The following is a 26,700-nucleotide window of genomic DNA, read 5'->3' on the forward strand; positions in this document are numbered from 1 at the left end:
CTCCTTAAAATCTACAATTATTAAAAGTGTATACACAACCCCAGGTTCCATTATTGATTTCCATAATAAAAATTTACAATTTACAATGAAGGGCATTCGCAATGACAAAACTAGATTGGTATCGCTTAGTTTTGCACCTTGGAATACTAAACGTACGTTTCTGCCTAACTGCAACAAACGACCTTTTTTTGGAAAGAAACTATTAATTATTTTAATAGAAGTAGAATAAGGCCGTACCACCAATTATTATTTCTTCCTTGCAGATGAACAAGAACATTTCTATTTCCGTTGTCGACGTCAACGAGGCACCGGTGTCTATCGCCCTTTCTTCGGAGAGTGTGCCAGAAAACTTGAAGCTTGGAACTAGCGTGTCTACGATTACAGCAACAGACTTTGATGCTGTGCAGAATTTAACTTTTAGTTTGGATGATGATGCTGCTGGTAAATTTGCGGTCAAAAGCAAAGCGTCTTGCCAGACTCTTGCAAAAGGAACACGCTGCGTCACTGCACTATTGGTCAGCAGCCCTATCAATTACGAGGATACCGCAAGCTTAGAAGTCATCATTCGTGTGACAGATGACAAGGGACTTTTCCGCACGGAAAAGTTTAATTTGACTGTGATTGACGGAAATGATCCGCCCACAAATGTGACGTTGGATGGAAATATGTCAGCCTCCATACCTGAGAACAGTAAAAACGTTCAAATTGACAGTCTTATAACGGATGACGAGGATTTTGGACAGAATTTTACTTATGCCATTATCAGTAATTCTGGAGCAAATTTTGAGATTCGAGGAGACAAATTGTTCGCTTCCAGTAACGCAAGTCTTGATTTCGAATTGTCTTCAAGACACCAAATTACAGTGAATTCAACAGACAATGGCAGTCCTCCATTGTCGGTACAAGTATCATTAGTTATTGAGCTACAAGACGTTAACGAGAATCCCACGGGAATAACGTTGTCCAATCAAAAGGTAGAAGAGAATAGACCAACAGGAACGGTGATTGGTCAGTTGAATGTTTCTGATCCTGACAGAAATCAAAGTCACGTGTGTATTCTAACTGACTCGGCCAATGGGAAGGTAGCAATAAGCAACAATCAACTGACCGTTGGGAACGCGGAAATAAATTACGAAGACGCGAGTTCGTTTAGCATGAAAGTTCTCTGTCGCGATCCAGGAGGTCTGTCGGTGGAAAGTACCTTTGTGATTCTTGTCCTAGACGTTAACGAGGCACCAACACGTATAACACTTACCAACGATAAGGTTAAAGAAAATATGAAAAGTGGATCCCTGGTAGCGCAGATACACGTCATCGACCCAGACAATGCTAACACGCAGGTGCAAACGTTTTCTTTTTCAATTTCGTCCTCTGATCCAAATCAACCATTTGCTATACAAAATGACACAATTATCACTAAAAGAGCTCTTGATTATGAGAACTCTGCCCAGTGGGATGTGCGTCTGACTGCGAAAGATAATGGGATACCTGCGCTGTCCAAGACACAGACCTTCACTATTCAAGTTGTTGATACCAATGACGCTCCTAATGGAATTTTGGTAAGATTTAATTGTCTCTTGGTGTCCTTGCATAGGTCGGGTAAGCTCTAGCCTGCGTACGCAGACGTATTTCCGGCGGTCCTTTCTCTAAACGACCGCCGGAAATACGTCTGCGTTCGCAGGCTAGGTAAGCTCATTCCCTTGAGAGTTTCTTCCTTAATGGAAAAAAACGGACTCTTTTACTGAAATGGTGAATATGCTATAGGCTGGTATTCTGATTTCTTGTAAAGTGCGTTTTGTTGGATTAAGCTACCGGGAACCCTTGGGAGCCATGTGGTTTTAAGTGGCAATAATCCTGTCGTTAGGATGGGAAGGTATTGACAAATACGTATTCGCAGCTCTAACATATGAGACGGCAACAATCACTTAGCTTTTTTTTTTAATCCCAAACTTTTATATCAAAGCTAAGAGCTCTACAATAAAAAAAGAAAAATGGAAGTACCCGGAGAAAAATCTCTCTGAGCAGAGAAGAGGGCTAGCAAATCTAACCCACACATGACAACGAGAGCGAGAATCGAGACCTGGGGCCCGTTTCTCGAAAGTCCCGAAACTTTACGGGTCGTTTTCGTGTGTCACAATTCCATTTGTATCTCAAGAACGGAGAGGATTTAAGTCGTCAAACTTCACAGGCCTTTTTCTTTTGGTTACCTTAAAAACACGTTAAAAGATCGGCTTTCCAAAACAAGCGGTTGACAGTTTCACAAATGACTTTTCGGGCCCGAAAAGTTTTCGGGACTTTCGAGAAACGGGCCCCTGGACACATTGCACAAACCTTGCCTCCCAAACAGAACGTTTTCAGCTCAGTAGATGAATAAAAGGCGGATTTGCTAATGACTGACTCTAGGGCAAAATCCAAGTACTTCTAAAAAGAAATCGAAACTATGACTTTCATTCTGCATTTAAGCTATAAATTTTTTTCCCTACCTTTTTAGCTCTCAAGTTCTTTTGTGAATGAAAACAGTGATGTGGACACCTTGGTTGGATCATTAACAACACTGGATCAAGACAAGTCTCAGAAACACACATTCAAGCTTTTAAACAGTGCGTCTGGGAGATTTAAAGTAGACGGCGATAAAATTAAGGTAATGATCGATGTAGTGGGCAAGAGGTTTTCACGTGAGACGCAATATTTTGTTTGGTCTGTTTAGAATGAGAAATTAAGTAAAAGGAAAAATAAGTTGAACCTCCTGCAAATCCAACACTTTATCAAGGAAAAGAAATTCTGCAACCGAGCGAAAACACGTGTGAGCAGTCACAGTTGGTTTCCCTTTTACCTTTGACAAGATAATAGGGGGTGCGAGATTTGTATTAAACCAATCGCCAAGCGTCGGAATCCGAACCAAGGGAATCCCGTGACAACCTTCACCCTTGGATTGTCTTTAAAACGAGGTTGGTGAATTCAGAGACAAAGTCTTTATTTTCTTTACTACGTCACCCTTTTCAAAGGATACGTAAGGAGTTGATAGGAGCTGGAATATTGAAATATCTAGTGTCTTTCCAGGTGGACGTGTCCAACAAGCAGTGTCTGAAGCAAGGTGGTCCTTCTTGTCGTTTGAACTATGAAATGCAAAGCAGTCACGTGATTAGGGTGAAAACAACAGATGATGGAACACCGCAACTGTCTTTTGAAAAAGACCTCAGGATTGATTTGCGTGATATCAATGACAAACCACGTGATTTGCAACTGTCCAATAATCAAGTAAAAGAAAATGCGACAACTACTTCTCCGTTTGGCCGGTGAGTAGGGCATTTCGGAATTGTTCTCAATTAGAGGGTCCTAAAATTGGAGGAAAAGAACGTTCTTCGCCGTTTTGTATCATTACGATTTGTGTCTCCCTTTTCCTCTCATCTGTGGGTCATTATATACGACGGTATCAATCTTTGAACTTTAAAATGTATACAGATAATTTCTTGGTTAAGCGAAATGAAAGCAGCACGAGTCAGCCGCTTGCTTTTTGTTCTAACACCAAGCACATTGAAGGAAACCATCATGTACATTGCGAATTTTATTGCCCCTTTCGTTTTTCGCTGCTATTAAATCACTGAAGAGGAACGAGTCGAGGTGTTACATCCCACGTTTACTGAGGTTGGGAACACACTTTGGAGGCAGGCTTCTCCAGTCAGCCAACTGGCGCGGCAAATATTATTGGTGACAGTGAAAAATAAACAGTTGTTCGAGAGCTAAACTTTAGAGATCACATGTTTATGATTGACATAGTAAACATTTCGGAGAGAATTGTCTAAGTATGTTATTTAGGTTTGAGAATACGTAATCAAACCGTTAAGCAATTCATTGTAATTCATATAATACTTGTTTCGCTTTTTTTAGCTTTTCTGCACGTGACGAAGATGCTGGCCAATCCTTGACGTATTCACTGACCAACGATGACAGCGGGCGTTTCAGGGTAGATTCCCAGGGGAGGCTGTTCAAAGCCAAGGATGTCGATTATGAAACCCAAAATTATCACGTGATAAGTGCGAAGGTGCTGGATAACGGAAATCCGTCCATGGGGGTAAGAGAATTAGAAATGATATAATTCAATATCATCGTCATCATCACGGCGAGAGCTGCTCCCTTCGCAATTCAGTCTCCATTTTTTCAAGAAAGGGTAATTAGCATACCGGTAGCTGTGTGTGAGATTTATTTATCCCCAAAACATCAAAAGGCTTAATATGGAACATAATAGTAATAATAGCTTTATTTAAGTGTCAATGGATTTAGCACTAGAGCACTAATTGGTAACACTGATGAAATTAACTCAAATCAAATTAAATCAAATGTTGGTTTTTGAGGAGGGGAAAACCGGAGTACCCGGAGACAAACTTCTCGGTGCAAAGTAGAGAACCAACAAACTCAACCCACATATGACACCGAATCTGGGAATCGAACCCGGGCCACATTGGTGGGAGGCGATTGCTCTCACCACAGCGCCATCACTGCGCCATCACTGCGCCATCACTGCGCCATCACTGCGCCATCACTGCTCCCAGGATGAGCTTCATGTCGGTCAACTTGATTTGTGAGGAGAAATCGACGTCAATCCGTAAATCGTGGTTAACTATAAAACCGAACAAATGAACGATAGAACTAACGATCGGGCGAGCGATCGAAAGATTTATTTATTTATGTCCGTAGAAGGTAACAGAAGTAACATATACACGTATTTAGTATATACTAATACAGTGGATAGCGTTGAAGGCGCGCTCTGATTGGCAACTCAAACTTCGGATATCCTTTGTTATTATTCAGCACATTGTGACAATGTCCAAATATGGTCGTCGTGCGTACTCAACAGATAACCTACGATAAACGTAATTTTGTTTGTCGCGGAGAAAATAGTAGAAAATTGTGCTTTGCCATCAATGTGTTGAATAATAAAACAATTATCCTGCTCAATCTTGCGGAATATCGCCTGATTTTAGCCAACTCGGCCTACGGCCTCGTCGGCTAAGTATCAGACGATATTCCGCGCGATTTTACAGGATAATTGTCAACTATTCACCTCCGAGCGATCCGCGCGGAATTTGCGCCCGAAAATGTTGTAATCTTGGCAGGAATAAATGAGTTCAAATCATCTTTTTGTGTTATATTATCTCACTGTTCTAGTAAATACTTAAACAACTATTCGCCTCAGTACCTTCCTTCGCCATCTGATCATCCTCTATCTTATTATTGGATTCATGACAAAAAGACGAGAGACGCGAGGTTACAAATGATTTTACAAGGGACAGAAATAATCAGTACACTCGACAAGTCATGCCTTTCTTTATTATTAATATGCAAGGCAAAATTATGCATAGTTTTTTTTTATATAAACTGACACTAAAGGCTTTAAATGTTATAAACATTATAAATCACAACTCCCACAATCAAGAACAACAAACCTCATATGTTATTAAATGGTATCCGTTGGATCTGATCGGTCGGCAGTAGTCGTTCGACAACTGCTCCCTCGGTGAGTCAGATCGAAGAAGGCAAATATTTCAACCCGCGCGCTTGTCTCTTAATCTGCTTTTTTAGAGCATGCAGATTATCATTAGGCGGCGTATATGGATGATGATGATGACAGCTATATTATTAATATCGTCATAATTGTTGCCATTGTCATCATCAACGTTATCGTGGTCTTCATTTTTACCTCAACATCCACGGCAGAGTAACAGCAGCAACAACAGCATCTCACTGCGACCATTTACTTACTTCCTGATTGCTTTTTATTTCTGCAGGCAGAGAAATCCTTTACCATTGAAGTCTTGGACGTGAACGAAGCACCAATAAATATCAACATCACATCTGCTGGAGGACAACTGGCGTTTCCTACAGGACAGGCACAAATCCGCGAAAATTCTATCGTCGGAACAAAGATTGGAACACTAGTGGCGTTAGATCACGACAAAAATCAGACGATCTCTTTCAGACTCGACGACGACGCCGAAGGAAAGTTCAAATTGGGAAGGAACACCACATGCGAGACAATTATTAGTACGCCAGGGGTTAACACTCGGTGTCAAGTAGATCTACAATCAAATGGAGCTCTAGACTATGAAACGACTCAGGCGTATCAAGTTACTGTGCGCGTGGCAGATCATAAAGGTCTGGTAACGACTCAACAATTGATAATAAGCATTATTGATGAAAACGATCCACCAGAAAACATCACGCTTGCTGGAAGTCACACTGCATCTGTGTTTGAAAATTCCAACGGTGCCCTGGTAGAACAACTAACGACCGTGGATCCAGACACCGCGCAAACGCATGCGTACAGGCTGTTGGACAATGCCGGTGGGCGTTTTGTGATTCAAAATGACAAACTCTATGTTTCCTCCTCAGCTAATTTGAATTACGAAGCTAGAAATCAGTTTAAGGTTAGAATACAAAGCAATGACAGTGGATCACCTTCTCTTAGCGTGACGCAGGATTTCCAAATAATTGTCCTTGATGTAAATGAAGCACCAGTGAATATTACCCTTGCGCCCGCAAACATCACAGAAAACAGCGCACCCGGTACACAGATCGGTCATCTTAGAATTAGTGACCCGGATAATGATGGGTCACGTGGTGTCTGGCAAACTCACAGTTGCCAAGTGATTGGAAACCAGGTTGGAGAATTTGCGATTCAGTCCCACGTGCTCACAGTGGGAAGCGCAAATCTAGATTACGAACTGGCTTCAGCTATCAGTGTGCAAGTGAAATGCACAGACAGTGGTTCCCCACAGATGTCTTTAGTGAAGATCCTGGATGTTTCAATTGTTGACATCAACGAGGCACCCACGGGCATTTTATTATCTGGTGACGTCATCGCGGAGAACCAATTCCCATCATTAATAGGTAGGTAAAGAGTATTATTCAAAAGGTATTCAAGACACACGCTGCATGAAAACCAATTAGATTTACGTTGCTTGCTTTTGCCACTGGCAGTACGAATTGCTTAACGGAGCCATCCTATCATTAAAAAACACCTCATCCGAGCTGTCGTTCGTCGTAAAACAAGAACTTTAACAACTGAGTATGGCTTAGTTTTCCATTGTATTACAGGGCTTTGTGATAGGGTGAAAAATGTCGCGACACATTGTTACCTAACTTTTCTTTCTTTGTGTTCATGGATTACGACAGGAGCCCATCACCCGGAGCGTGCAACTTAACTATACTTGTGAAACGGCGTTTTCACAAGTAAGGTTATTTTTAGATTGAATTTCCCGCTAATGACTCCCACAGGAGCCCGATGACCAATTACAAAAAATCAAGCTGACGTCATAGGGTCACCGAGCCGTAACTGACTTTGTTTTTTGACCTAATTCGCGGGAAGGGCTAGTCTAAACATAAACTTACTTGTGAAAACGCCGTTTCACAGACGCTGTATGGAAGTTGCACGCTCCAGGATGGGCTCCTGATTACGATCAGTTAAATTGATCAGTCACCAAGATTACTTTTTATTTTACCTTCAGGTTTTTTCTCTACCTCCGACCCTGATAACACAAATCAGCCGAGAGACCGACAGTCCTTTGAGTACAGCCTCATGGGAGACACCGCTGGTCTTCCTTTTGTAATCAACGGCAGCGCACTAAATTCAACTACAAGTCTGGACCACGAGTCTCAAGATTCATGGAACATTACTGTTAAATCAGTAGACAGTGGGGATCCTCCGCTTAGTTTGTTTACGTCGTTCCAGATCTATGTTGTAGGTAAGGAAAACTAAGATCCAGAGGGGTATCATACATCCCCCTCCGTTTCAACACTTGATATGGCCGGGAACCAAGCCCCAAGCTCTGATGCGGCTGGGTGTTTACTTTGCCATTAAGTTAAGGCTGTTTGCGTCTCAAACTTAGGAATGGCCGTGATGATGGTGTTTTCAAGTAAACTTTGTGAATGAGGCAACCAATAAGCTGTTTTCATTCGTGTGGTTGGCCCGAAATGGCCCCGCGCCCCGCATCCATAAATTAGCACGCTGTCCTTCAAGAGACCCATACACTGTGGCAAGGAAGAGAGCTACATATTATTTGCCCTTTTGATTTTAAAAAAGTGCTCTTAAGCGCCCAAGAGGTCTGTTCTGACTTTTGTTTTTTCCTTCACATCTTTTCCCTAAGTGACAAAAACCATTTTTCGCTGGTGCAGAATTATTTTACCCCATATCTTAATAATTTACTACAGTAGTATCTTTGCGAGTAACTTAAAAGGCAAGCTTAGCTTCTATTGTGTCTTTGTCTTCTTCTTTTTTGCTTCAGATGTCAACGAAAAGCCGTTCAACATAAGTTTGTCAAACTCCTTTATCGACGAAAATCCTCCGCAAGACGCAGTGGTTGGCATCATATCCTCGGAGGACCCAGATAATTCACAAAGCCATGTTTACTCTCTCATAGATGGAGCTGCAGGAAGATTTAAAATAGATGGAAATCAGCTCAAAATTGCTTTACCAAACGATAAATGCCTCAAAAATGGCGGAGACTTCTGCAAGTTGAATTACGAAAAACAGCAGAACTACTCAGTGCGCGTGCGCGCAACGGACAACGGAAATCCACCTCTAAGCAGCGAGGCGAGGTTGACAATTACACTAAAGGACATCAACGACAGACCACGTGATTTTGAGTTGTCTAGTAATACAGTGAAGGAAAATGCAACAATCGGGTCAAAGATAGGACGCTTTGTCGCTGTAGACGAGGATGCGTTCCAAACGCTTCAGTTCTCTTTGGTAGACAACGATGGCGGGCGTTTTGCGGTCGATTCGTTAGGTTACCTGATTAAAGCTAAAGGAACAGATTACGAGACCAACAAGGCTCATACGGTCGTTGCCATGGTGAGGGATAACGGCACGGTCCCATTGGAGGTAGGTTTTGGTCCAAGAATATCTCCACATATACGTGGCGATCATAATTTGCCATTTTTCATTTAGTTTCCGTTTTTGATCAACTTCTTAAGGTCAGAAGGACTAATACTCGTTTGTCTCTCGACCGAGTCAGTGAGAGGCATGGGTAGTACAGTCCTTTGATGCTACAACTACGTTGCATAATGTCGTTACAGACTGCTTTGCAGATTTTCTTTAAAAGTGGGAACGCAAAGCATTTTGTGATGTCAGCTAGGGAATAAAATCGGCTATTGGACAAACAGCTGCCAGTTTTGTTAACTTTACTTCATCTTTGCAGTGCAATAAAAGTTTGATCCCAAGAAGAAAACATTAAAAGTGGAAAGATTAATCTTAGCTGTTATTTGGAGTTTGATGCAAAGTCATTGGATGTAAAATTATGATTGACACGTGTCTTTCTTCATTTCGGCTGATTCATTTTATATTCTGTCTCTCAGCTCAACAAGACGTTTACCGTCGTGGTGGAAAATATCAATGAAGCTCCAATAAACATTAGCTTAACATCAGCGTTGGGACTGCAAACGTTCCTGGATGATCAACCAGCGTTGAGACAGCAAACGTTCCTGGATGATCAACCAAAAGTTAACGAAAACGCCCAAGCGGGTACAGTGGTAGGGACAATTGAAGCCTTGGATCATGACGAGGTTCAAAAATTGACGTTCAGTTTGGACGTTGATGCCGCTGGCAAGTTTACCGTGGACTCACCAGTCACGTGCCATAACCTCACCAACATTCCAGGCGTAAAAACAAAGTGTTCTACGCATTTAAAGGTCAGCGGCGACCTGGACTATGAGGCAAGCGCAACTGAAGATATCTTGGTTCGCGTGACTGATAATAACGGATTATTTCACGTTCGACCATATAAGGTCACGATATTGGATATAAACGACCAGCCGAGCAACATATCCTTGGCAGGTGGAGAAACAGGTTATATCGACGAAAACGATAATTTTGGATTTGTAGGTGAACTTGCAACGGCTGACGAAGATGCCAATCAGACACACAGCTACAGCTTAGTCGACAATGGTGGCTGGAAATTTGTGCTCCGCAACAGCAAGATTTATACATCTCTTTCTGCAAATTTAGATTACGAAAAGAAATCTGTTTACTTTATTGCAGTCAGAACCACGGACAGTGGATTTCCCACCCTGAGCTTTGATAAAAATTTCACCATTCAGGTTTGTTGGCTTCTTTGTCCTTTAATCCCAGACTAGCTTTGCAGATACAGCCCAATGCGCCAGCCTTGAAGAAAGTCGTTTACTGAAAGACACTCGTAGTTAACTGGTTTAGCTTCATTTAAGGAGGGTAGTACATAGTAGGGCAGAAGTACTAACAAACCTTTAGCCCTCGTAAGAAAAAAGTCTAAAAGTACAAGAAAATCTAAACTGTAAGTGCCTAAAAATATAGATATCAAAAAGCTAGAATAACAATATAAGATTGTCAATATAAAAATGTCAGTGGTTATTTGGCTCTGTAGCTGCGTGATGTCTCAAAGACCCAGATTTCACCCTCGCTCACCATAGAGTCTCCAGTAGCTCAGTAATTATAGCATTCGACTAGCTCATGGAGGGTCGTGGGTTCGAATCCCATCTGTACCTCGGGTTTTTCCGAGTTCCCAATGGGTTCTACATTTCATTTCATAATATAAGAATGGCATAATTAAAATTCTGAAGACAAAGATGAGCTTAAGATTTTTGCTTCTCTAAAAGTACTTTTACATTCTCTTTCTTAAAAGAACAGACTGTAGTCAGCATTCTTTAATCTAATGACAAACTATTGCATACTTGAGTAGTTTTTATGCCAAACCTTCCACCCTTAATTTAGGACAAATTAAGAAAAACGTCAAGGCTTCAGTACAAGCTTGCCTTTTAATCTTGAGTTCTCTTGTCCTTTCTGTTCCTCTTTTCCTTAGGTACGCGATGTCAACGAGAGACCAACAAACATCTTATTGATTCCATCTAGTGTTCGAGAGAATAGCCCTCGAGGAACTCTTGTTGGTAAAATATCAGTTGTAGACCCTGATGACAAAGGACCCAGGGGACCCTGGCAGAATCACTTTTGCAACATTATTAATGGCGCAAATGTGCCCTTTAGTGTTAATGGTACAACAAATTCTCTCGTCGTAGCCGGTGATATAAATTACGAGAAAGGAAGAGGTTATTACGTCAACTTGCAATGTCAAGATGATGGAACACCGGCTCTGTCAATCGACAAAACGGTACGAATCAAAATCGACAACGTTAATGAAAAGCCTTACGACATCACGCTGTCTAACAATGTGGTATCAGAGAATGGTGAGATCGTTACTGTTGGTGTTTTGGATACCGCTGACCCGGATAATGAACAGATGGTGGTGCAGACATATTCCTACAGTTTTGTTGGCTCCAAAGGGAACATTCCTTTTGTTATTGATGGTCATGCTCTGAACACAACTAGAAGCTTGGATTACGAAACCAAGATGACGTGGTTGCTGACTATCAAGTCTACAGACAATAAGGGTGAGTAAACAAATTCTTGAGTGTGGAATAAATAGAGAATATTACATGGCCGTGCGGGGATACGACATACGAGAAGATAGAATTCGTATCCCCAAGCGGCCATGTAATGTTCTTTTTATTATATAGATATTGATGAAATTTCCAGATTTAAATTTATTCATTTCGAAATGATGAAAAAGTGGTCACCAACCGCTAAAACACGCATGTTGTGTAACATGAAACAAGATATGAAAGTTATGAAAAACAAGTCATGATAATGTAAAATTTGCAATAAAAATGTCAATGTAGTTGAGAAGAATTATATTAAAACACAAAAGTATCTTAAAATGAAGAGGAACCTTGCGTTTTATTGGCTAATCGTATTCGTTACCATGACGACACCCATATTCTCACATGTGAAAGATAAAAATGATATGTTCACTGCGCGCAGTGAAGATACGTTTTTGTAGTAAAAGGAAAAACCCTGGTATTTCATCAGTATCTGTATAATAAATCACCTTGTTACATCTCTCAGATAGTACGCACGCCACGATTGGCTAATTTGGCGGACCGAATTGTACAGTACGGTTCGCTGTGCAGCACACTAAATTTGATGAAATATTTTTGTATCTTGCAAGTAACTATTTCAAAAAGCCAATAAGATTTATTCGTTTTTCAGATTTTTACGCGTGCCAATCATTTGTTGCAGTTGAACGCTCCGCTTGACTTCAACTATTCACCTTTCCCCTGCGCCTGATTACCGCAGAGATATATTAAATACCTTAAGTAACAGTTTGAACCTCGCTTTTTCTATCTGTACCAGTAAGTTACACGTCCTCGTTTTCTCCGTTAAAAACAGGGCCCGTATCTTACAATACGGACCTCGAACTCGGCTAGTAAGACAATAGAGCACACATTGAAACGGAAATGCCATACTTCAGCTTAAACTGAAGGGAGTTCTGTTTAATTAAAAAAAGTGCTGCACGGCCACGGTTTAAAAAATAAGTGCTACACGATCAACGTTTGTATAAATGTAACCTTTCCTTATACTTCAGCTTAGCCTTCCTTGCCCATAAAACACAAGGTTGTCACTTCAAGATCCTGATTTGTGACGAAAAGCCTCATAATTGTGCTACTGGTCTAAGAACATTGCGTAGTGAATCTGAGAATGAGCAATCTACAATCAGTGGCGAAAGTCTTGAGGAACTCACTCTTTTAGCTGGTTTTCTTACTTAGTTTGAATGATTTCCCCTCTCCCTCCCTCCCTCCCTCCCTCTCCCCTTCCCAGAGCAACGATGCCAATAGTGAACAGACCTTTCCTAGTCTATTTCAACATTGATTAGAGGGGGAGGGGGGACTCTCTATTTTGAAGCACTTAGTGGAAATTTGACAGTTATGCTTAGTTTGTGACGTCTGAGAAGTTTTCAGGTCCATTTTGGCGTAAGCGTCCCAACTACTTTTGCCAATGATTGTAGGTACAATACTCGTAGTATTGATTTGAGAACGGCGAGAAAGAATATCACTGCAACTTTTTTTTTTTTCAGGTCTCAGTACAACAAAGAATTTCACAATAATCGTTACAGACCGAAATGATCCGCCCACGGGCATATTGACCAGGGGTCCTCTAAGCGTTGCCGAAAACAGTCTTTCAGGGGAATTCATAGGCACTGTCTCAACTGCTGATCAAGATGTCGGACAGACGCACCATTACAAGATCGTTGATGTGGTTGGACAAGGCTATAGCGGCCAGAGGTATCATTAGGTTTCTTTTATCTTGTTGCATCCCTGTCGCTTCGAAGTTCATTATTGGATGTGACTGCTTCGCTCAACGAAGTATCCTGTTTAATCTGTTGGTGAATAAAGATCAGCTACATTCTTTTCACCACTACAAACGTGAAAAATTAAGCGAATTACTGCTGATTTCAATTCATATTTAGAATGTATCTCTTACTTTTTCCGTTATTGATGATTTCGTTTTGAAACAAAAAGAATCAGGAACCTCTTCTGTAAGGTATGCATCTGATTGCAGTGGTAAATAAAGACGTTTTCGCACAGTTTCAATTGTCTAATACTTGTCTTAAGCTTATACCTGCCATTAATTAAGTCGAGCTTCTTTTTCTGGATAGTTCATCAGGTCTTCTTAGCTTGTTTGGTGTTGAGTCACCATCTGGACGAGTGACTGTCAAGAAGGCTGGGCTGGATTACGAACAGTACAGAAACTTCACAGTTACTGTGAACAGTACAGACAGCGGTTTCCCGCCCTACACAGTGACAGGCTCATTTGAGATCAGAGTCAATAACATCAATGAAAAGCCTCAAAGTGTCTCCCTTGATAACAGCAAGGTCTGTATTGTCAATGTAAGCTGTTACAGACTTTTTTCTCAGGAAAGTAGTATTTACTTTTAAAGTGGTACTATGACCAAATTTTTACCCCTTGATTTTTTGAGTGTATCACATAGAATTCCATGAAAGAACAAAAACGCCGTTTACCGTTTGCAAATACCTGCATTAGTTCCGGAGATATTTAAGTTTGAAAATGGGTAAAATATACAAATGAGATGACTGATGATGTCATACACTCAACCCAATATTATATTGGGTATATAAATAGGGCTACCTCGGCCAATTCGCAGCGCAGACCATTGAAACTTGGTAGTCTAATAGTTCTACAGGAAACACACCTATGACTTTTAAAAAATTCTGTTCCCATGGCAACTCACTCTTTTCCAGTCCCCACCCACTTGATTTCAAACTCGAATATCTCTGGAACGAAAAGAGATATTTGAAAAAAGTAAACAGCATTTTTCTTCTCACACAGACTACTTGTTTATGTTTCAAAATGGGTTAGATAGGAAAGATGCGATTTTCGTCAGAGTACCCCTTTAAACCTGGAGATGGGCCGGGAGATAAAAGAAAAATGCAGGAACTAAAGATAATGTATTAAAAACAAGGAAATAATAGTACGATAACAAACTTAGGCGCTCATTTCACAGCTTTTAAGGGGGTATGGCGATTTCATCACAAGAATTTCTCCAGAGGCCACTGGCCTAAATGTTTACTTTTTCTGCAAGAAGTCTATTCGCACCCTCACAAAGCTAGTGCATAAGGTGAACCTGGAATAGCTATAGGCCAGATAACGAAGCGTTGCTTGGGGCAGCTGGAAACCAAGGCGGTTTTAATTTGAAATACCTAATAATAGGTATTGGTGCAGCCAGCACCAAACGCGAGAACACTGGCTGGCCAATGTCTCAAATTAACCATGAGATCCATAATGAACCAATCAGGGTTCGAAATTTATTCGTGCAGCGAGCACCAACCGCGGGAAAACGCAAGCGGGCAAGGCGTGTGAAATTTGTTTTCTGCTTGGATGACATAATATTGGAAGATTTCTAGACAACGCTGAGGAAGGGGATCTTTTAAAAGCACATGAGTCTTTTGAGTCACGGTCGGAAACCGGAAGTGAACATTTCGCACGCCAGGACAGTATGTGGTAGTGTCAAGACATATTAAAAGAGAAAACAGCTCACTTCCGGTTTCTGCCCGTGGCTAAAACAAACGTCGCATCTTCAAGATCCCAAATAGCAAAAAAAGTAACGCAGTTATGTAATCACTACCAAACTATAGCTGAAATTCTATGAACATACGATGGGCAACTATCGCAAGGCCTAAATCAGAGCATTGGAATATATCTGTCTTGTTAGTGCCGTCGATTTCTTGAAGAATTTGAAGGTTAAATTGAAAATGTAAGTCTCATTCTTCATATTTCAGATCTCTGAAAACAGTCCCGTAGGTGCAGTTGTTGGTAACTTGACGGTAATTGATCCTGATAATCTTCATTTACCTCTACAAAAGTTCAAATGTGTTGTAGTGGACAGAGGTCCCTTCAAGGTAAGTACTTTATTAAGTGTTTTACTTTTGGCGCAAAACGATGCATAAATCCATGAATAGATTGGGTTTCAACTGAGTGACGTAAAGCTATGATAAAAAGTTTGATTAACTTTGACCAGTGAAATCAAATGACAATCAGATTAGCTAATCAGAACGTGAAGCAAATGTATGCAGCCGGCGGAAAGCGCGGGGGAAACGCGCGCGAGAAAATCTCAAATTTGAAATTGCGTTTGCCTTTGATTGGTTGAGATTGCGGCTCAAACTGTTTTAGGCGATCGTAGCAATGAACGACAAATGCAATTCAAAATGCGATCTCTGTTATTGTGTAATAATGTCCTCTTTTTTCCAGGTTGTGAACTATTCAACGCTGGTTGTTTCTGATAATTCATTGGATTTCGAGAAAGTCAACGTGTACACCATCAATGTGAGTTAATCGTTTACTTATTTCTCAGTGTCTTTTTGTTGGATGGCATTTATACGAAGTAAACTTATTGAGAAAATGGGAGAAAGAAAGGACATTAATTTGAAACGTCGTCCTTACGTAAGGAGAACGAGAGTGGTGACGTGAACACCGATGGACTCGAGATTGTAGCTCGCAGATGACGTCAAAATGTGCTAAGAACAAAAAAGTGGCACACGATGCGACAGCCGTGTGTGTCACTGATGTTCTAATGACCACATTTTGACGTCATCTGTGAACTATTGCAGAACACATGCACCGCAACATGGACTTTAACAGAACAATATTCTACCCTCAGTATTGTTATTCATGAAAATAATGTAAAGAAGGTACGAATTAAGAATCTGGAAAAGGCACTCCAAAAAGAAGCCCGAGTCGCTAGATCTAAACTAAACGGCGGCCCAGGGTAGAGTGCAAGGGTTGGACCCAACGTTGTCCTTTTGTACTCATCATTTGCTTATCCGCAGGGCATTATATCAATATATGCAAATGACTTTGCATAGAGTGCAATACGAAATTCTCTATGGAACACAGCGATGGAGTAATTTTGTTGAGTGTGGAATAAAGAGAAAATTGTTTGAGCTTGCTCGCGCATGTCTTGATTTGTGGTCATTTGTAATGTTTTGAAAGTTCTAAATTTGCAATTTAAGGAACTTTCAAACCATCATTCGTGCCGATAAATCATGAAATTCCAACTCGCGTTCATACAATTTCCTATCCTTATTGCCGTTATGCTTTTGCTATGAAATACCAATAATAACTTCAAGGTCCATATCAAGATGGTATCTTTATTCTAAAGTACATTTTATTTCCCAGGTCACCTGTACCGACCTCGCACCCAATCCGCTCTCTGTGTCGTCACTATTTATCGTCGATGTTGTTGATGTCAACGAAGCGCCCTGTAAGCTTTCAATCTCGTCCAAAACGATAAAAGAAAACGGACGCGTGGGAGACGAAGTCGGCGTGTTTAACGTTCAGGACCCTGATCTACCGGTAGGAGAATGAATAACAACCCAGATAGTTGACAATGTCGATATGATATACCAGAAGTTCGTAACCCGTAAGTCTCGATCTGCGATGCAATGAGACCCATCAGTTTACGGTATGGTCTATTTTTAAAACGGCTACTGCTAGATGATTTTTGAGGGAACACAAGGTGGCGGCATTGCGTTCCGTGCACGATTAAGCATTTAACTCGTGCATTCCCTCATGCGTCTTCTCGGTTGTGGACCAATGAGGAGAGTTGTGGTCATTAGGCCCAATCTGATTGGCCATTATTTGGCGGGATCTGTATTCTAAATTTAGATAATACCTTAACTTGATGGGCCAAAGCCTTTAAATGAACGGTCCCTGGAATGATCTTTTCAAATCATGTTGAATTTATTCAACATCAAATCATGTTTCATTTTTTTCAGACTAGCGGACAAGCCACTGTATCTCTTCATATCACAGACCAGTCACCAGGCCCTGTCGCCTTTCAGTTGGTTGGCAGAAGACTGGTTACAACGAGGACACTTGATTTCGAGACCCAAAGCCTCTACAATGTGACCGTGGTTGCAGCAGACAGCGGCAATCCATCTATGAATACCAGTCTCTCTTTTACGATTCAGGTGCCAATAAATAGTAAATTTAGCTTCCTCTCCAAAACGTGCAAGGAAACAAGTTTTCAGTCAACTTAAACCAAGAATTTACTGAAGACTGAGGGTGGGAAGAAGGAGGAATCCTCATTGAGTGGGCCAAACCACGTTATTATATGGACGTTTTAGGAAGACTGACCATGGCCTGACATTTCTTCATCTTCTCCAAGTTATGACCAGTTCATTACGAAAAATATTGAAGCAAACGCAGCCTTCTTAAGCTATTTACCTTGTTCATCTCCAGCACAAAATGAACAATATTTTCAGCCAAGAAACTTGCACTCTATCAAATAAGTTATTTCATTCTAGGTGCTCGACACAAATGACGGACCCACTAAAATCCAACTTACATCCCGGCAAATCTATGAAAATGCTACCGCTGGTACTGTTGTGGGAAATCTGCTGACTCAAGACCAGGATGCTCATCAAACTCATTCCTTTTCTGTAATTTTAGGAAGAGGTGCGTTCAAATTAAATTCGAGGTATTTGTTGGTAGCACTGTTTGTTATTGAACTCTATTGATAAAATTCAAGTTCTTACTTTTTTTTTATAGGTTTTTTCTATGTGAACGGAACCAGCTTACTACTCAATAACTCACTGGATTATGAAACTACACCAGTTTTTAACATTACCGTGAATGCTACTGACAGTGGCACCCCACCCAAGTCAATACAGGTTTGTCTTAAATTGTACAGATTTGTCCAAAAATGCCCCAAATTAGGTGCACGCAGTAAGCGTCTCGAGAAGTGTCCCTTTGCTCTTCTCGCCAACTTCAACATCACTCGTGTCTGGGAATAAAGACAATTAATTAACGTCACAAATTGTCCTCCAAATAGTGCTCTTTAAGTAAAGATTAACTGCTGCATTTACCCAAAGCTAAAAACAGCGCTAACCTTTACCCTTACCTTATTGTTAGAAATAGGTAGCAAATGCTTAGACTAAAAGGAACACTTCGTGTTGGATGTCTAAATTGGGCCTGCATCTAATTAAGCGCAATTCTGGACATACATGTAAGTGCACAACTCTTTTGTGGGGAAAAAAGCAACCCACCGGGTGGCTTGTACTCTCTTTGGTTTGGAATTAAGATGGCTTTCATAACATCACATCGGGTGAGTTTTCTTTGCATTTTCAGGAAATTTTGAGCATCAATGTGCTTGACTGCAACGACCGACCTTCGGAAATAACCTTGATCTCGTCGCTCGCCGCATCCGAAAATGCGTCGTACACGATTGAGATACCCGAGAACAGCCCGAGTGGAACATCGCTGGTGAACATGAGTGTTGTCGATGACGACGTGGGACAGCAACACAGCTGTGTGCTTCGGACAGGAGGGAATTACTTCTATGTTAAATCATTGTCCAAATCGTCTTCAGAAGTTTATGTGTCGCAAGACGCCGATTTGGACTATGAACGCCACTTAGGCGCGCCTGTAACAGGTACAGTGAAGGTCTCGTTTGGGATCCCAAAGATGAATTGCACTTTATCTCAATAGTTTTTTTTTTTTGCAGCGGAGGTAAATCTGTCTATCTATGGTAAATGCATTTTGTCTTTGTTACTTGGACGTTGCACGTTGAATGCGCATAAAATTGAGAGACGATTTTATTACCACGATCTATATAATAGCGGCACGGATCTACGGTAAAAATTGTTTTGCACCGCAGGAAGTCTTTCGAGACTGCATTTTGTGGAGTCATGTCAGTGCTAGACCCATACCTCTCACTTGCTCGGCCGAGGTAAAAATGGCTGCCAATTTTGTTTGTTTTACCGTAGCAACTTGTTCGGTCCATTTAAAGCAAAAATTTCAGGAGAAAGCGAAAATAATAGAAAAATGAACATCGAAAAACTTCTTGATCCTACCAACAGTAAAATGTATGGATGAAAAACTCGATGCAACGAACCCCAATTTCTTGGTCTCTCGTTTTCTTTAAGTTAAGATTTCAAACGAAAGGGCACCAAGTCTCTGTGATGAGACATTTAAAACTCTTCATTTGCGCTTGCGGTGATGCGAAATGCATAAGAAGGAGTCTCAGATTTTATTTTACTATTATAAAAAGGTGGGTCCCATTCCATGTGGACTTTTCATATTTAAAGCCGTTGAAACCCGAGTATTTGCCAGACATGGGCTGTTTGCTACAATAGCCTGCCGATCACTTCTGTCAATGAACTTATTTAAATTATTTTTGCAACAGTTTCAGTTGATTGCCGCGACAATGGGAATCCCTCATATTCCATTCAAAGAAACTTCAGCGTTCGAATATTAGACGTGAATGAAGCACCCTTCGACATTCGTTTGAACGCGTCTGCCACCGTGCAAGAGAACGTCAAACAGGGATATATTGTGGGTCATCTCACTTGCAAGGACCCAGATATAGGGCAGGATCACGTGTTTACCGTCCTCGGAAATTATTCATCTGTCTTCCAGGTGGGTGCAATGGTTAGGTGGATGTAAAAATTCATTCGACTTTTCAGTGCCATTGTATCTTATCCTTTTGTTTTAATTTCTGCATTTGTTTTGGTTATGGTCAAAGAAGACATGTCATTGGAAAGAGATGATAGTAATTAGAATTTTAACTAAAACGTGTCTTGAACCCCATATGTTACCCACGCTTTGTATCCGCTACTAGCATTTTCTTAACATTCTTATGGGGTCTGTGACTCTGTGCGGTGGATGTGGTTGATCTGATTGGTGAAAGTAGTTGATTCCTTCACTTGGGTCTACGACACTCAGTTGACAAACTTCATTTGTTTGTTCTTTTTTTTAATGAATGGTCATACTGGGATATTTACTGAATCACGCATGTCAAAACTGACAATTATTTTGGAGAAGTTGCATGCGGGCGCATCAAGTTCCTGACCATAACTACAGATAAAACTCCGGCAGGTTTCGTAAATAACTGTTTGCCCCTTTCTTCTTTACGCTGCTTTTTGCTTATTTTAATTTATTTCACACCCAGAATAGCAAGCTTTTTTATAGTTGACGTTTAGTCCACCGTCTTCCTTCACTGCAAGCATTTTCAACGGCTTAAGCGTAGCCTGGGATTGCCTTTCGATTTTTTGTGCGTTTATCAGTTGTGAGCATCTTCTTGTTCAGCGTATGGTTTCGCTATTTTTTCCAGTAAGGGGTTAATTTTCCTGCGCAAGTACTCCCTCCTTCTCCCCCAGAGTAATAACCCGGCTTGACCCGCGAAAAACCAGTCCCTGGTAAGCAGTCACTATAAAAAAAAGAAAAACACGCGACCTCGGTGTGGAAAGGTGTGGAATTAAAAACGAACGAGAAAAATAAGTAGCTTTCAAAATGTAACAAACGCGCGACACTAATTGATTACTCTGTGGGGCCACTGCCACCTTAAATTAAAGATTTTATTTGTACTACGAATATGCTCAAAGGGTGAACACTTCTACAGCCAGTACTGGCTAAATTTGTTTAAAAAATAGTAAAACCTCATTTAAGGGAATGCATTAGGGAAAAAGCATAGAGTAGAAGAGTAAATAAAGCATTTCCTATTGGTCAGTAATTTTCTTTTAGAGTGAACACTACAGTTGCGAGTAAGAGAATTATTGCTTGCCTTTCTTACTGTGGGGAAAACCTTTTGTAAGATGTTAATTGTAAATTGTAACTTGTAACACTATTGGAAGTGAAAAATTGCTTAAGCCTTAAAACCCATTGACGCCCGGGGGTTCCCCATTGACGAGTAAAATTCTCTGGTGTTAGACAAAGTAAAATACTAAATCTGGCCGGTTTAGGCCGGTTTGGATGTTAAAGGGATAATTATTGTGCGGCGAGCGGAACACAGGATTACGCGCCATTACAGCGCCGAGCTACAAACAACCAAACAAACTCTCGCAACTTCAAAATACTCAATTGAATTTACTTACAGTGACGTTCCTTGCCATTTCAAAGTGAATAGAGATAAACCGTCGATGGAAGTGTAAAAAGGGCAAAGGTTGACGATTACCGCTAGTTAACTCACGAAAATTAACCAACACTACAATTTCACCCGCGCTGTTTCCCGCCGTTACCGTGACCGTGGTCAGAGAATTGGTCAGAGATAAGAAAATCCGGACCGCGCTAAGAACCAACGAGATTGCAGGATTCGTTACCGTGCTCTCTAGGGAAAAAAATAAATAGAAATATCACACATAGTGAGAAAAGGCATTTAATAGCAACAACTAGGAGGTACAAGTTCAAAATATGTTTTTTATAAGGTGCTTGACTATTTAAGAAGAAATCATTTTCATCAAGTTTACATATCCCTTAGTTTGATTACGATTATCTAATTTTTTTTAGAGTTTTATTTTCGTAGTTATGCTGAATAATTAATTGCACTTCGAACTTCACGCTTGCTAGCAGCCTCGGGAAAATCATAAGTTACATGACCAGCTGCACTTGGCACCTGAGCCGATAGGCCAGGTGGGGTAGCAGATACATCGGCAGCTTTCGCACCATGATGGACATGCGCCAAAACAACCCTCTCCTCCTAATGAAAGATAAATTATTACAATTAATGAATGGCCACGAAATGCACAGTACACAAAACTATGTTAGTATAATGAAAGAAACAGGAAGTTTAGAGGGAGTTTAAACTGTGAGCAGTGCAATAAACTAAAGTCGATATATATAATTAAATTAATTATACTTTAGTCGTCGTCGACCCTCTCCTCCTCCTCTACATTATCATCATCATTAATTTTCAATTTGCATTCCAGTGCAAATTAACTAAAAACGGTCATTTAATTTGAGTAACCGTATGAAAGCTCGAACAATTAAGGAGCTTGGCTGCTCGTGATATTTGAAACTTCTTTTAAATTGCACTGGCCTCACATTTCTCTGTCATAGTGTAAAGCCTTAATTAGTATAGGTAATCGTATTAATGCAAGTGCAGTTAAAGATTTACACCACTATTGATAATTGAAAATTCTCTCAAAATTGCACGAGCTTTTAGGCGAGTGCAATTTAAAAGGATTTTCCAATATCACGAGCTGTGTAAATCCTTAACAGACCAATTTCGATATATTAAAATTCCGCTTAACGCAATATATCTCAGCCCGAGGCTCTGCGGGAATAAACCCCACAAACTCCGTAGTTATTTCCTAGGGCCTCGTAATGAGGTCTTTTGTTTTAGTTTAAGCTGAATTTTAATATACATGTATCGAAATTGGTCTATTACTGGAGCCTTCATACGATTGCTCATTTATTACATGACTGGACCGGAAAAATCACAAAAGCACGCGTGTTCATTTGCTCTAGATCTGCAGTATAAATTAAAAGTTAATGATAAATTGGCCTGCTCTCAGTCAATCACAATGAAGTAATTTTATCAGTTATATAATGAATAAATAAACTAATTAACTAATTAAACTTATGTCAACTGGGTCGTTGATTAGTATAAGAAATTTCAAAAATGATTCTGAGTGAAATTTGGAATAAATAAGTACAAGAAAATCGTTCAAAGGTAAAAATTGTGCACGAGCCCGTAATGCGAGTGCAATTTGTGGTCTTTCAAAAATCCACGAGTGGATATTAATTCCAACTTGCACGAGAAAAATCATTTGATTTATTGTTAATAATATACATGCAATTTAGTTTCAACTTTCGGCGCTCAATTTTAACTTTTTCTCTCAATTTCATTTGTCTGCACTGTTTGGGATTAATTGAGGTGCTCTCAATCAATCAACATGCTGAAATTTCCTTGCATACGGCTGGCGCGCGGGAAATTTGAATTGACCAATCAGGATTCAGCAGGCGGGAAAAACTTTACTGTCCTGGGCCGGGTTGTTCAAAGCCCGATTAAGCTAACCCAGAATTAGCGACAATTTTGATTTCAGTTTTGTAACTTTTTGGTGAGGTCTTCTGTTTATATTGTTTACCCTTTAGTTTTCATCTGTAGTAATCTCAAATTAGACCAAACGTTTGAGGTGAAATACATTTTTAAACAAGAAAAAGTCAATTTTCTTAAAGCTAGACATTTGCAATTTTAAAAAAAATTAAGTCATGAACATCATGATACCCTCAGTTGGAGCAACAAACATTGCTATGGCAACCGCAACCGCAACCACGAGAAGAATAACCAGGCGATTCATGATCAGCTGAAATTGATAAATAATTAATATTTAATTATTAACGATTATCATTAATTTATTATGAATATATTATATTGTCAGTTCATCATCAACAAATGGTCTATTGGCCTTAAAGAGGTATTTATTAGCGGTTCGTTGTTGTTAATGTTGATGGTTCTTAAATTACTTTGATCGAGCCATAGCTCGTATGCCTCATAGCGAAAGCAGCTAGACAAGACCTGATATGTCACTGAAACGTACCAATTAGATATTTACTGTATCCAAATTTGGCATCAAGTTCAACCATATCATTCAGAGGTTGATGTTACAAGATAGCAGAGCAGCAGACCCAGGCTTCCGATTTTCCAGCCTGGCCGAGTGGTTTAGGGCGCTGGTGATGTGCTTGTATAGCTAAGTGTATGACCACCATAAATAAGATATATAATTCATGCGCGAAGTAAACATGTGGCAGATGTTAGATAAATATCAAGCATTTTGTATCTTATTATTATTATCTGTAGCATATTCTACGACTATCGCGATATTTTCCGGGTATAGCCAGTTTGTTCAAAGACAGTGAAAACAATAAGAAAGCAGGAAATTTCGGTTTCGTAAAAAAAATAGACGCTTTTTCCACTCGCACCGCTGAAGAAATCCGGGAAGATACAGATTGACGGAGCCGACAGTCCCGTAATCGCGATGTAATATATCAAATGCGAAAGACCGTCAAGTTCTTAGTGGCTGGGTCTCGTTTCTGATTAATCTAAACCCTCGCAACGATAAGAAGTTTTTTTTTTTTTTTCAGAATATGACAACGTCACATGAAAACCGGCGATATTCAGTCCAATTCTTTGTCTTTTTTATTACTAAACTTTGTTAAAATGGCTGGTCCCAAAACTTCCCGATTCTACAAGTTTAGAATAACTTCATGGTTTCAAGCAAGAAATAAACTTACCGTGAATATATTCGATAAACTTCTCAACGAAACCGATAGAAGCAAGGAAACTGCGTGAATAGGTCAAGAGATCAGACTTAATTCCACTGCAAAACAAATACAAACACGGAAGGATTACGTTTTTGTCAACGTTGGCCGTGTAGCACTTATATTTGAACAGACTTAACTGATTAGAGTGTAATGTGAAGTGCTCGGTTTCTACTCCATATGAACCATGTGGGTGTTAGCCCTACTAATGGAAATGGGCCCACACAAGGACAGAGAAAAACTCTGACCAGGGTGGGAATTGAACCAACGACCTTCGGGTCAGATCACCGCCGCTCTACCGACTGAGCTACAAGGCCAGACGGGAGGAGGCCGTGGGAACCGATGATGTTAAGTCACGGCACTTATATTTGAACGGACTTAACTGATTAGAGTGTGGTGCGGCGGAGATCTAACCCGAAGGTCGTGGGTTCAATTCCCACCCTGGTCAGAGTTTTTCTCTGTCCTTGTGTGGGCCCATTTCCATTAATAGGGCTAACACTCACATGGTTCATATGGGGTAGAAACCGAAATCAGTTAAATACAAACACGGATTGAATGATACCCAATATAGGGTTCAAACTGGATGCAAGATATCTTTGTTTCGATATAGTGTTCATCTTTTCAAAACGTTATCAAGTCCTATAATCTTCAACACCCATCGATCAAGTTTACTGTAGTCGATTTAATCAATGAATTCACCGTCACTTTCCTGTTTTTCTGTAATATAGACGACATTTGAGGAGCTATGATTTTCAAATTAAGGGACAGCTATTCTTCCACGTTTGTTGTCATTCCTCACCCTTATTTCCTCTTCCCCAAAGATTACGATGTTACCCAAATTTTGTCCTTTTCATACACTGCTTTTCACAATTTGGTTAATTTCATTCACGCTTCCGCCTTTTCTAAACCGGACATGGCCAATGTATGGGAGTGATTCTTCAGCTTTGGTTGATCTTAGCTGATCTTTTTATTTATCTCTTGATGATAAGGAGAAATCTTAATTTATGGTTCTCAACTGGTAGACAAGCTACCGGCGGCACAACAAGAAGTCTAGCTGTTACGTGTACTTACCAAGTCAAATGCTGCGCTGGCTTCACCTTTGCTTCTCGATTCGCTATTCAGCAGAAAATGAAAATATTCCTGAGGTTTTGTTCCCCACTTTCTGAGAAACTTGCGATTACAATGTATTGCGTCATGTTAAAAACTGGATTTGGAACGTTATCTGATTGGTGTTCTCCTTGGAAAGTGAAAGTAGTCTAGGGGTTTTTCCGCGACATTTGTGAAAAAAACGATTGATTATAATTAACAATAGACCTTTCCGACTGGGCGGTTTTGTTGCCCCATTTCATACCATGTGATGATCCATACTCTCGAGAATTCTTGCTGTCAAATTTTCAAATGGTCTTGTGCATATGAACAAATTACTTTTCGATGGGTAGAAGAACAATTCTCTAGAAAATACCACGTGGACAGTAATAGGAAAACAAACCGCCCAAGCGGAGAAGGGCCAATTAATATTCCACGAGCGCGGATGTTACTAAAACGAGGGAACGGGAAACGGGGAACGGGAGTCTGGGAACGAGTGTACAGCGGTAACCCGCCTAAGAAATTAAAATGGCGGAGGAAGAGAATCGTGAGTTCCACCGGCAATGCCCCCAGATGACCAGTACGTTCAAGTTAGAGCAGAGTCCGATTGATACTGGGATAAACAATATCGTAAATGTTCTTTTTCTTTGGCCATCGTAGAGTTATAATAATGGGGTGACAGGCCTCTTCCTTACTAAGCGCGAGGAGATATTGGCCGCGGAAGACCCTTGGAACTACGAGCCTGCAGTTTCTACTGACCGAAACGGAAACCTTGTTACCATACATTGGGATCACTGGGATTGTCCCCTCAACGCGGGATGAGTACGGAAAGAAATCTGCTTTTCTAGACTGGAATCAAACGCAACCATTTTTTAACACCTCTATCTGGTAGTCAAAACCGGTCAAGCATTCCTCACCTCGTGAAAACGTTGTGAAAAAGAAACTGCGAAACAGTGCTCGCGATGATGAAGTTTAATTAAACTCCCAATGCCCCATTTTGCTGTAACGTGTTTAATGATTTACAGGCAACAATAGAAATGTATACCGTAGACTGCTCACAGTCCTCTGTTAGCCTGCAGAACAGGCGGGAAAGCGAAACGCGATACATCAGCGAGGCGATTTTTTTGTCTCCGGCCGCGCACGTGTATCACGTTTCGCTCTCTGCCCCGCTAATCCGCCTGTTCTGCAGGCTA

At 40.6% G+C, this 26,700-nt stretch overlaps 1 protein-coding gene and 1 long non-coding RNA gene across 2 annotated transcripts in view; one reads left to right on the forward strand and one right to left on the reverse strand.

Annotated features, from left to right (window-relative positions):
• Positions 1 to 26,700, forward strand: part of LOC138038334 (protocadherin Fat 4-like) — a 42,169-nt gene that overhangs the window by 10,781 nt on the left and 4,688 nt on the right. Inside the window, exons 9-27 of the mRNA XM_068884139.1 lie at positions 264 to 1,559; positions 2,492 to 2,641; positions 3,061 to 3,296; positions 3,889 to 4,072; positions 5,787 to 6,888; positions 7,506 to 7,742; positions 8,283 to 8,881; positions 9,355 to 10,095; positions 10,830 to 11,415; positions 12,939 to 13,146; positions 13,521 to 13,737; positions 15,163 to 15,282; positions 15,632 to 15,706; positions 16,559 to 16,735; positions 17,158 to 17,352; positions 17,689 to 17,839; positions 17,933 to 18,054; positions 18,512 to 18,815; positions 19,569 to 19,801. Of these exons, the coding sequence (XP_068740240.1) occupies positions 264 to 1,559; positions 2,492 to 2,641; positions 3,061 to 3,296; positions 3,889 to 4,072; positions 5,787 to 6,888; positions 7,506 to 7,742; positions 8,283 to 8,881; positions 9,355 to 10,095; positions 10,830 to 11,415; positions 12,939 to 13,146; positions 13,521 to 13,737; positions 15,163 to 15,282; positions 15,632 to 15,706; positions 16,559 to 16,735; positions 17,158 to 17,352; positions 17,689 to 17,839; positions 17,933 to 18,054; positions 18,512 to 18,815; positions 19,569 to 19,801 (6,933 nt within the window). The remainder of the gene's footprint in view (positions 1 to 263; positions 1,560 to 2,491; positions 2,642 to 3,060; positions 3,297 to 3,888; positions 4,073 to 5,786; positions 6,889 to 7,505; positions 7,743 to 8,282; positions 8,882 to 9,354; positions 10,096 to 10,829; positions 11,416 to 12,938; positions 13,147 to 13,520; positions 13,738 to 15,162; positions 15,283 to 15,631; positions 15,707 to 16,558; positions 16,736 to 17,157; positions 17,353 to 17,688; positions 17,840 to 17,932; positions 18,055 to 18,511; positions 18,816 to 19,568; positions 19,802 to 26,700) is intronic.
• LOC138038349 (uncharacterized) lies at positions 21,520 to 25,635 on the reverse strand. Its single transcript, XR_011130224.1, has 4 exons — positions 25,493 to 25,635; positions 24,395 to 24,480; positions 23,388 to 23,466; positions 21,520 to 21,857 (listed from the first exon to the last, which is right to left on the reverse strand). It is a non-coding gene; the product is annotated as an uncharacterized lncRNA (long non-coding RNA).

This window comes from Montipora capricornis, chromosome 2 (genome assembly GCF_036669925.1).
Source record: "Montipora capricornis isolate CH-2021 chromosome 2, ASM3666992v2, whole genome shotgun sequence".
Lineage (NCBI taxonomy): Eukaryota > Metazoa > Cnidaria > Anthozoa > Scleractinia > Acroporidae > Montipora > Montipora capricornis.